This window comes from Salvelinus namaycush, chromosome 1, assembly GCF_016432855.1.
Source record: "Salvelinus namaycush isolate Seneca chromosome 1, SaNama_1.0, whole genome shotgun sequence".
Classification (NCBI taxonomy): domain Eukaryota; kingdom Metazoa; phylum Chordata; class Actinopteri; order Salmoniformes; family Salmonidae; genus Salvelinus; species Salvelinus namaycush.
In genome coordinates, this window is record NC_052307.1 from 78,604,592 (window position 1) to 78,616,641 (window position 12,050).

The window sequence follows — 12,050 nt, forward strand, 5'->3', positions numbered from 1 at the left end:
TTTTCCTGGAACCTGTGCTGCGCCATTTTCCATACATTTTCCACCACGTGGGCCAGCCCCCTAGCAATTCGAGTTCTAGCCAATGAGCTTCAGCCATTTGAGTGACAGCTAGCAAGATGCACACATAGCAGAGGGAGAGAGAGAGCAATGATGTGGTGAACATATCTGCACGTATGTGACTTAGTATGTCATTTCCAGGGACCACTCCTGCCTCATGAGCCCTACTTTCAGAACTACTGGTTAGAAGTCAACAAAAGTTCTGTAGAATCTCTTTAATGAATTGCCAGAAGGCTGCAAAGAAGAGAATGAACACTTCTTCCTAAAACTAGACAATGAATGCCAATCTGTATAATGGCTGAAGGAAGTCTAGGAGGCTAGCATATAACAAAAAGTCCTATTCAATCACACTCCATTCTATTCTATGTTTAATGTTTGGATAAAGTAGATCCTTGCTTGTCTCCTAATGAGTGCTAATAGACAGATGACCCCCATTCAAAACCTATCTAATAGATGCTAGCTGTCCACGTGCTGTAACATTGATTAACACCATCTATGCATCACGGAGCGCAGAAGCGAGTCGGAGGTCCGACTGCCAGACCAACTCTGTGCAGATTTGTCTCAGGTTGCTCCATGAACTATGCAGCGCTAACCTGCACTTTGACGTATGGCTGCTCCACTATAAATTGCTGGCTTAATTAAAAGCGGGACCTCTCTGTCATCTAATTAAAGGGAGAAAAAGGTTATTGCTTCGATGCAATTTTCCAAATGCGATTCCTTAACAGTTATTAAAGGGCTCGGTGTGGTTTATTGTTTCAGATTCTTCACTGTGGAAATGGCCCTGGTGACAGCCGTAATGACTGGGGCGGAGGGGGAGGGGGTTTCATCTCTACAGCGGCCTGTTTCCCGGTCGTTTGTCTCTGGTAAGTGGAGCAGACAGGAACGTGGAAATGTCACGGGAGGGATACCATGATTGCCTTCGCTTTACAGTCGTCATTAAAGGAGAGCAAAGGTTTATTTTCTCTGCTGCGACAGTCTTGAGAAGTTTATTCATGGATCTGGAATGGTTGGGGCAGTGAGGTATTAGGAGGCTACTATAGGAACGCTCAGGAGAGAGAGAGGGAGGGAAATGTAGGGGGGAAACTCATAGTGAGAGGGTGGAGATGGTCACAGTGAGAGAGTGAGATGGTCATAGTGAGAGAGTGGGGATGGTCACAGTGAGAGAGTGAGATGGTCACAGTGAGAGAGTGAGATGGTCATAGTGAGAGAGTGAGATGGTCACAGTGAGAGAGTGAGATGGTCATATTGAGAGAGTGAGATGGTCACAGTGAGAAAGTGGGGATGGGAAATGGACAGGGGAAAGGGGGATACCTAGTCAGTTGTACAACTGAATACATTCAACTGAAATGTGTTTTCCGCATTTAACCCAACCCCTCTGAATCAGAGAGGTGCGGGGGCTCCCATAATCGACATCCAGGTCTTCGGCGCCCAGATGGTCACAGTGAGAGAGTGGGGATGGTCACAGTGAGAAAGTGCAGATGGTCACAGAAAGAGAGTGGGGATGGTCACAGTGAGAGAGTGGGATGGTCACAGTGAGAGAGTGGGGATGGTCACAGTGAGAAAGTGCAGATGGTCACAGAAAGAGAGTGGGGATGGTCACAGTGAGAGAGTGGGATGGTCACAGTGAGAGAGTGGGGATGGTCACAGTGAGAGATTGGAGATGGTCACAGTGATAGATTGGGGATGGTCACAGTGAGAGAGTGGAGATGGTCACAGTGAGAGATTGGAGATGGTCACAGTGAGAGAGTGGGGATGGTCACAGTGAGAAAGTGCAGATGGTCACAGAAAGAGAGTGGGGATGGTCACAGTGAGAGAGTGGGATGGTCACAGTGAGAGAGTGCAGATGATCACAGTGAGAGAGTGGGGATGGTCACAGTGAGAGATTGGAGATGGTCACAGTGAGAGATTGGGGATGGTCACAGTGAGAGAGTGGAGATGGTCACAGTGAGAGAGTGGGGATGGTCACAGTGAGAAAGTGCAGATGGTCACAGTGAGAGAGTGGAGATGGTCACAGTGAGAGAGTGGGGATGGTCACAGTGAGAGAATGGGGATGGTCACAGTGAGAAAGTGGGGATGGTCACAGAAAGAGAGTGGGGATGGTCACAGTGAGAGAGTGCAGATGGTCACAGTGAGAGAGTGGGGATGGTCACAGAAAGAGAGTGGGGATGGTCACAGTGAGAGAATGGGGATGTCACAGTGAGAGAGTGGGGATGGTCACAGTGAGAAAGTGGGGATGGTCACAGTGAGAGAGTGGGGATGGTCACAGTGAGAGAGTGGGGATGGTCACAGTGAGAGAGTGGGGATGGTCACAGTGAGAGAGTGGAGATGGTCACAGTGAGAGAGTGGGGGTGGTCACAGTGAGAGAGTGGAGATGGTCACAGAAAGAGAGTGGGGATGGTCACAGTGAGAAAGTGCAGATGGTCACAGTGAGAGAGTGGGGATGGTCACAGTGAGAGAGTGGGGATGGTCACAGTAATTGAAAGGGAATAGTCACGTGGTAAGTGTTCATTATTTTAATTAATGAACAAACAAACCAGAAAACAACCACCCACAAACACAGGTGGAAAAAGGCTACCTAAGATTCTCAATCAGAGACAACGATAGACAGCTGCCTCTGATTGAGAACCATACCAGGCCAAACACATAGAAATACAAAACAAGGACAACATAGAACACCAGACATAGAATGCCCACCGTAACTCACGCCCTGACCAACCAAAACAGAGACATAAACAGAATCTCTACGGTCAGGGCGTGACCGTCAGTTACATTGGCCTTCATACCTTTGTATGCACATGGTAACTACAGTGTAACTACAGTTTGGGTAGACATGACATCTACTTTCAAGAAAAGGAACCAGCATACACGACCACTGAAGTCCCTTGGGCCTGGAAAATGACCCCCAGACTTACAGTAATAATCAAATAAAACATGTATTTAACCTTTATTTAACTGGGCAAGTCAGTTAAGAACAAATTCTTATTTACAATGACAGCCTACCGCAGCTAAACCGTAACCCGGACGACACTGGGCCAATTGTGCGCTGCCCTATGAGACTCCCAATCACGGCCGGTGGTGATACAGTCTGGAATCGAACCAAGGTCTGTAGTGATGCCTCTAGCACTGAGATGCAGTGCCTTAGACCTCTGCACCACTCGGGAGCCTAAATGATCCTAACCAGCTGTCCCCTGGATCTGGGAGGGCTTTCTCCATCCAGACACACATGTGGATAGATGAAGAGCTGGGCTACGGGCCATGGGGCTATGGGCCATGGGGCTACGGGCCATGGGGCTATGGGCCATGGGGCAAGGATAGGGAACCGCAAAACTGGATTACTGCTGGACACTAATGTCCTGTGTCTCACAGCATAGCGTTTGTTAATTACATTAACCAAAGGCCTGCTGTGTGTGTGTGTGTGTGTGTGTGTGTGTGTGTGTGTGCGTGCGTGCGTGCGTGCGTGCGTGCGTGCGTGAGTGAGTGTGTGTGTGTGTGTGAGTATGTCATGGTTAGCTGAACACCCACTCCTCCTCCAAATGTGAAATATTCATGTTGAAAGCCACCCACCCCTCCCCTCCCTTCCCATACCTCCCTCCCTCCCTCCCTCCCTCCCTCTCTCCATCCCTCCCTCCCTCTCTTCCTCTTGCACCCGAATGTACAGAAGTGTTCAGCCATGATTGTTGCGGGGTAATTGTTACTTCCTAATTACAGTTTCCTGATTCAAATCCTCCTCAGAGCTATATGTTCACGTCCACACCAGTTCTGGAGAGATCGGTGATGTCTGGGGTTGTAGTGTAAGGAATTCAATTTCAAAATAGGGGTTTTAATTTAACTTATTGAAGTTGAATTGAATTAGATTGATGGATTATATTGTTATGACATATACATGCACATAACAAACATATTATAGACTAATATAAAACACTGTACATAGCTGATAATATAACACTGTACATAGCTGATAATAAAACACTGTACATAGCTGATAATATAACACTGTACATAGCTGATAATATAACACTGTACATAGCTGATAATATAACACTGTACATAGCTGATAATATAACACTGTACATAGCTGATAATATAACACTGTACATAGCTGATAATATAACACTGTACATAGCTGATAATATAACACTGTACATAGCTGATAATATAACACTGTACATAGCTGATAATATAACACTGTACATAGCTGATAATAAAACACTGTACATAGCTGATAATAAAACACTGTACATAGCTGATAATAAAACACTGTACATAGCTGATAATATAACACTGTACATAGCTGATAATATAACACTGTACATAGCTGATATTAAAACACTACATAGCTGATAATAAAACACTGTACATAGCTGATAATAAAACACTTGTTTTTTTTGTTGAGTCTTCTCACTTTAGTTTATTGTTTATTTCACTTGCTTTGGCAATGTAAACATGTTTCCCATGCCAATAAAGCCCATTGAATTGAAGGGAGAGGGGGAGAGAGAGCGAGAGAGAGAGAAAGAGAGGGGAGAGAGAGAGAGAAATAGAGAGAGAGAAGGAGAAAGAGAGAGAGGGGAGAGAGAGAGAAAGAGAGAGAGAGGGAGAGAGGGAGAGTGTGAGCGAGAGAGAGAGAGAGGGGGGAGAGAGAGAGGGAGAGAGGGAGAGAGGGAGAGTGTGTGAGAGAGAGGGAGATGGAGAGAGTGTGTGAGAGAGAGAGAGAGAGAGGGGGGGGAGAGTGTGTGGGAGAGAGAGAGAGGGAGAGAGGGAGAGTGTGTGAGAGAGAGAGATGGAGAGAGGGAGAGAGTGTGTGAGAGAGAGAGAGGGGGGGGAGGGAGAGAGAGTGGGAGAGAGGGAGAGAGAGGGAGAGAGAAGGAGAGAAAGAGAGAGAGAGGGAGCGAGGGAGAGAGAGTGGGAGAGAGGGAGAGAGAGGGAGAGAAAGAGAGAGAGAGGGAGCGAGGGAGAGAGTGAGAGGGAGAGAGGGAGGCATCTTACTGGGAGAAAACACATCTGTGTATCATCATATCTCGCTACGACACTCTGATTCAAATTGACCGGGCAAGACTAATTTAAATACATGAACTATTCATTAATTAAATAAAAAGGCCAGTTAGCCCCAGGGTCTTTTATAATAAAACACTGGGATGTACAGTTTATGCAAAAAAGCTAAGTTCCATGTGTTGGGCTTATTATGCTAATGCTGAATGACAAAATACATGTTCTCCTGCCTACAAATGGAGATTATGGAGGACGCTGTCAGCAAGTTGTTTCCAGGGTACACAGACTCTCCTATTGCATGTTAAAACATATTGAAATATGAAAAGTATGAAAAAGAATGTATGCTCTCCACTACTGTAAGTCCCTCTGGAGAAGAGTGTCTGCTAAATGACTGAAATGTAAATGTGAAATAATAATAATATGATGCTATTTGTCCTTTGTCTCATTGTCTATGTCTCATTGTCTATGTCTCATTGTCTATGTCTCATTGTCTATGTCTCATTGCCTGTCATGATAATAACCATGAGTTGTTTTAATGCTGTCTTCAGCTAAAGACCGGGGCCCCTACAAGTGTGAAATATGACGGGTGTGGTATTCTGCTTTGTGGACTTTTGCTGTTTGTGCGTTTGTTATGTTAAATCAATAGTCTAGTATATTCTGAAGAAAACACACACACACACAGAGAGAGAGAGAGAGGAGAGAGAGAGAGAGAGAGAGAGGAGAGAGAGAGACACAGAGAGAGAGAGAGAGAGAGAGAGGAGAGAGAGAGACACACAGAGAGAGAGAGAGAGGAGAGAGAGAGAGAGAGAGAGAGAGAGAGAGAGAGAGAGAGAGAGAGAGAGAGAGAGAGAGAGAGAGAGAGAGAGAGAGAGAGAGCGAGAGAGCGAGAGAGAGAGAGAGAGAGAGAGAGAGAGAGAGCGAGATCGAGAGAGAGAGAGAGAGAGAGAGAGAGAGAGAGAGAGAGAGAGAGAGAGAGAGAGAGAGAGCGAGAGAGAGAGAGAGAGAGAGAGAGAAGAGAGAGAGAGAGAGAGAGCGAGAGAGAGAGAGAGAGAGAGAGAGAGAGAGAGAGAGAGAGAGAGAGCGAGAGTAGAGAGAGAGAGAGAGAGAGAGGAGAGAGAGAGAGAGAGAAGAGGAGTGCGTGGAACATACATTTCAACATACCAATTAGGATCTGGCTAAAAATACTTGAATCAGTCATAGAGCCCATTGCCCTTTATGGTTGTGAGGTCTGGGGTCCGCTCACCAACCAAGATTTCACAAAATGGGACAAACACCAAATTGAGACTCTGCATGCAGAATTCTGCAAAAATATCCTCCGTGTACAACGTAGAACACCAAATAATGCATGCAGAGCAGAATTAGGCCAATACCCACTAATTATCAAAATCCAGAAAAGAGCCGTTAAATTCTACAACCACCTAAAAGGAAGCGATTCCCAAACCTTCCATAACAAAGCCATCACCTACAGAGAGATGAACCTGGAGAAGAGTCCCCTAAGCAAGCTGGTCCTAGGGCTCTGTTCACAAACACAAACACACCCCACAGAGCCCCAGGACAACAGCACAATTAGACCCAACCAAATCATGAGAAAACAAAAAGATAATTACTTGACACATTGGAAATAATTAACAAAAAAACAGAGCAAACTAGAATGCTATTTGGCCCTGAACAGAGAGTACACAGTGGCAGAATACCTGACCACTGTGACTGACCCAAACTTAAGGAAAGCTTTGACTATGTACAGACTCAGTGAGCATAGCCTTGCTATTGAGAAAGGCCGCCGTAGGCAGACATGGCTCTCAAGAGAAGACAGGCTATGTGCTCACTGCCCACAAAATGAGGTGGAAACTGAGCTGCACTTCCTAACCTCCTGCCCAATGTATGACCATATTAGAGACACATATTTCCCCCAGATTACACAGATCCACAAAGAATTCGAAAACAAATCCAATTTGATAAACTCCCATATCTACTGGGTGAAATTCCACAGTGTGCCATCACAGCAGCAAGATTTGTGACCTGTTGTCACAAGAAAAGGGCAACCAGTGAAGAACAAACACCATTGTAAATACAACCCATATTTATGCTTATTTATTTTAACTTGTGTGCTTTAACCATTTGTACATTGTTACAACACTGTATATATATAATATGACATTTGTAATGTCTTTATTGTTTTGAAACTTCTGTATGTGTAATGTTTACTGTTAATTTGTATTGTTTGTTTCACTTTTGTGTATTGTCTACCTCACTTGCTTTGGCAATGTTAACACATGTTTCCCATGCCAATAAAGCCCCTTGAATTGAATTGAGTGAGAGAGAGAGAGGAGAGAGAGAGACACACAGCGAGAGAGAGAGAGGAGAGAGAGAGAGACACAGAGAGAGAGAGACACACAGAGAGAGAGACACACAGAGAGAGAGAGAGAGAGAGAGAGAGAGAGAGAGAGAGAGAGAGAGAGAGAGAGAGAGAGAGAGAGAACACATAAACATACCCATATCAATAAAACAGGGAAACAACAAAGGGATTAAGGAGGGGCACAACTATTTTTGGCAGCCCCTCAATTTAAAAATGCGTGAGAGTTCTACGGCAGCGTTTACGTGTCATCTTGCAACGTGGCGCCCATAGTCATCTCGTGTTACAGACAGCCTGTGGACCAATGGCAGGGACACTAACAATGAGTGAGGTTGAACCAGCGCTGAAACCGAATACGTGAATGGTTGTACGTGAAGTAGGAAGCAGCCTCGCTAGGTTGAGCTCTGTTGTGTCCCGTGGTAACCAGCCGGGCATGTTTGAAACGAAAATACGACCTGGGGCGGGCTGTACTTGTCTGAAGTGGCCTGTGTAATGTATTTAAATGCACCTAGACTTCACTGCAAGACTTGATGCTTGGATGCCGCGTTTCGGCAACATTGTTGCGCTCCTCAAAGTAAGAAAGTAGCCAGCTTGCGCTGTTGTTTTATTTCGCCTCAGCAGACTTGTAACAAATTGGCTACATTTGTAGCAGCGGGCTAAATACGGCTTGCTACTTAGCTCACGTAGCTTCTCTCCGCAACAGCTGATCTGTCCTCAAACATCCTACTGATGGACGTGTACAGCTACGTGTGCGTTCTGCTCCTCTGCTCTTGTGTAGCGCTCGGTAAACCAACGCTAAGAAAAGAACGCGTCCACCATGACCCGTTAGAACTAATTAAGCAAGCCAACGAAGACAATCAGAGCTTCCAATTCGATCATGAGGCCTTTCTGGGAAAGGAGGACGCTACTACTTTCGACCAGCTTACCCCGGAGGAGAGCAAAGACAGGCTTGGGTAAGGTTCCCCTGCAAAGACTAGAGACACATGTGATACAATGGAGGGTCACTAAAGTGCAAAACTAGTTGAAAGACGACAGTTTATTCGGATCTCCTCAGTTCCATTATTCTCTGATAACGATTCACGTTGGTGTCTTTGCATCGCGAGGATCTATATCTGCACAGCAAGCGATGGGGACGCAACCAACCTCTGGTGCGTAATGTGGGCTATTGTCACATCTCCAAAGTTATGGGCCTTCTTAGTGGGTCGCATATTCCTGTTAATGTATTTCGTGTTATCTTGGCTTTGGGTTATTACATTTTCACAACTCGCCCAAGTGGTGCCTGAGACATTTGCATGCCAGCAGACACGCATGATATAACGGTACATTATTCCGCTTTTAAATGTAGAGCGAGTGCTATTCGCTCGCACACATTCCCCGGTCATATTATAATTGCAGAGTGTAGTTCTTAATTATGGATAATGCATTAAAGAAGCAAGAGCAAGTTTTGTGGTGTTGAAAGAGTTGGATAAAAGTTGAGGACCACGAACAGAATCTTGTTCGGGGGTTTTAAATGTGTGTTGGAACCCATGGAACGTGTCAACGGCACTGTCTCGGTGTGTTATTTCATACAGAGACCTGTCTAACTTCCTGTAGTTCTGTTTCATCTTTGTCACTTGCTCAAATTACATGTTGGCTCGATGTTACACACGTTGGCTGAAATGGGCCTAGGTTGTGAGGTTGGCGCTTCTCCCTGAGAATTCCCTTTCCTGAATCGCATTGAGTGGGAGGACCCTCTTAACATCACAACGTGGCAACCAAGATAGATATACCGAAGTTTACCCTAGTTGGTGGAAAGCTAACTTCCTAAATATAACACACTCAATATTATTTAGGCACAAGTTCCTCCCAAAGCAAACATGTACCTCAATAGGTTGTTATTCTCTCATCGCTGGCTGACAGTATTTATGTACTGATAGTGTTGTTTTGCTAGAATGACTGCTTACTTATGCCCCTGAAGACATCAACTCATGTCTCGGTGACTTTTTCTAAAGGAAATATATGGTCCAGTATATTTAACTGCATCTATGTATGGCTGTGCATTCTAATGAAAGGAAATGAATGATAGACTATAGTAGTGTTTGTGTGCCCTCTGTATCCCACAGTAAGATAGTGGAGCGGATAGACGGTGATGGAGATGGCTATGTCACCATCACTGAACTGAAGGCCTGGATCAAGCGGGTGCAGAAGCGTTACGTCTACGAGAACGTGGCCAAGGTGTGGACAGATTACGACCTCAACAAAGACAACAAGATCTCCTGGGATGAGTACAAGCAGGCTACCTATGGCTACTACCTGTGTAAGATATGATACGACCTGCTTATGACATGTTATGTCAGATATGACCTGCTTATGACATGTTATGTCAGACATGACCTGCTTATGACATGTTCTGTCAGACATGACCTGCTTATGACATGTTCTGTCAGACATGACCTGCTTATGACATGTTCTGTCAGATATGATATGACCTGCTTATGACATGTTCTGTCAGACATGATATGACCTGCTTATGACATGTTCTGTCAGACATGATATGACCTGCTTATGACATGTTCTGTCAGACATGATATGACCTGCTTATGACATGTTCTGTCAGACATGATATGACCTGCTTATGACATGTTATGTAGCTGTTATGACTGAGGATTCAAGCAAATCCTCACCTCCCTCCTCTCTGGTTGTCCGACCCATGGCCCCTCTCTCCTCACTGGTTGTCCGACCCATGGCCCCTCTCTCCTCTCTGGTTGTCCGACCCATGGCCCCTCTCTCCTCTCTGGTTGTCCGACCCATGGCCCCTCTCTGGTTGTCCGACCCATGGCCCCTCTCTCCTCTCTGGTTGTCCGACCCATGGCCCCTCTCTCCTCTCTGGTATCTGGTTGTCTGACAGCTAACAATATCACACCTTCCATCCAAATTCATGACCTACCTAGTTATTTAAGTCAGCGTCTCTACTTCAGTTGTTTTGAACACCAACCACTTGTTTGTCTTTCCTCCAAGCGAACCCAGAGGAGTTTGAAGAGGCCACAGACCAGTTCAGCTTTAAGAAGATGCTGCCCAGGGACGAGAGGAGATTTCAAACAGCTGATCTGAATGGAGACCTGGCAGCTGATAGAGAAGAGTTCACCTCCTTCCTCCACCCAGAGGAGTTTGACCACATGAAGGACATCGTGGTCCAGGTTAGTGTTCCAGATCTGCACTGAAATGTCTAGTGTTGGCCTGGATGCCAGCCTGTTTTTGCTCCGTTAGCAGACATTAGTTGGCTAATGCAGAAACTCTCACATGGGTTATGGTGGTGTATCAGTAGATGGAGAAACCGCAAACTCCACAGCAGCCTAGAAAACTGATTTGAGAACCTCTGATAACTTCTTCTGGATTATGTTTAAACGAAACGTAGTAAATCAGGGCTGTATTTGAGAAGCAGCTTTAAAACCTGAGTTATGTGAAGAGTTTAAAGCTGTATTGAAAACGTCTCATCGTACTCTATAGATGAGTTGACTGGCTTTCTGAAAATGTTTTCTAGTTCTTGGAACAGATGAGAGTTTCTGTGAAATGTGTTTTTGTCTGATGTCCCACTAGGAGTGCTCTGCATTCAGATCCCGCTCTCTAATGACACTTTACTCAGCCTGGAAACTCTGTGTAGATGTTTTGGAACGGGTCTAGTGGGACAAACCGACCCATGCCACTTAAATATAAAACTGACAGCGCTGAACAGTCGCGTGGCAACATGGAGAAACTAATGCACTAGGCTTCTGTCTTCATAAAAACTGTAATACCCATTTGACAGAGTTAATTATTGATGGTCCATTTTTCAGAAATGTTTCTGGGTTGCTGCTTGGGCAGTGTTGTCTTCATTGATTGTGGTGATCACACCTTGTGGTTGTAGTCAATAGGGTCAGTCTTTCCAAGTAAGACCCAAGCCATGACGTTAAGTCACATCCATGTTGTTATTATTGGGTAATATGACGTGCCTACTCCTACCATAGTAGGCCCATAACCCTTATACCACTCTAGTGTTGTAGAGGAGATGAACCCCTATACTACTGGTGTTGTAGAGGAGATGAACCCCTATACTACTGGTGGTGTAGAGGAGATGAACCCCTATACTACTGGTGGTGTAGAGGAGATGAACCCCTATACTACTGGTGTTGTAGAGGAGATGAACCCCTATACTACTGGTGGTGTAGAGGAGATGAACCCCTATACTACTGGTGGTGTAGAGGAGATGAACCCCTATACTACTGGTGGTGTAGAGGAGATGAACCCCTATACTACTGGTGGTGTAGAGGAGATGAACCCCTATACTACTGGTGTTGTAGAGGAGATGAACCCCTATACTACTGGTGGTGTAGAGGAGATGAACCCCTATACTACTGGTGGTGTAGAGGAGATGAACCCCTATACTACTGGTGGTGTAGAGGAGATGAACCCCTATACTACTGGTGTTGTAGAGGAGATGAACCCCTATACTACTGGTGGTGTAGAGGAGATGAACCCTATACTACTGGTGGTGTAGAGGAGATGAACCCCTATACTACTGGTGTTGTAGAGGAGATGAGAACCCCTATACTACTGGTGTTGTAGAGGAGATGAACCCCTATACTACTGGTGTGTTAGAGGAGATGAACCCCCTATACTACTGGTGGTGTAGAGGAGA

General features: G+C 45.4%; 1 protein-coding gene across 1 annotated transcript; it reads left to right on the forward strand.

The window, feature by feature from the left end:
* Positions 1-7,846: 7,846 nt before the first annotated feature.
* Positions 7,847-10,596, forward strand: LOC120053091 (reticulocalbin-1-like). Its single transcript, XM_039000328.1, has 3 exons — positions 7,847-8,349; positions 9,499-9,692; positions 10,394-10,596. The coding sequence occupies exons 1-3, from the start codon at positions 8,126-8,128 to the stop codon at positions 10,594-10,596; spliced, it is 621 nt and encodes a 206-aa protein (XP_038856256.1). The 5' UTR covers positions 7,847-8,125.
* Positions 10,597-12,050: the final 1,454 nt, after the last annotated feature.

Bases quoted from the DNA above. Each gene is read 5' to 3' on its own strand.
- LOC120053091 (XM_039000328.1), top strand. From the start codon at position 8,126: ATGGACGTGTACAGCTACGTGTGCGTTCTGCTCCTCTGCTCTTGTGTA. The intron at 8,350-9,498 runs GTAAGGTTCCCC...TGTATCCCACAG, and splicing joins GAGAGCAAAGACAGGCTTGG to TAAGATAGTGGAGCGGATAG. The intron at 9,693-10,393 runs GTAAGATATGAT...CTTTCCTCCAAG, and splicing joins TACCTATGGCTACTACCTGT to CGAACCCAGAGGAGTTTGAA.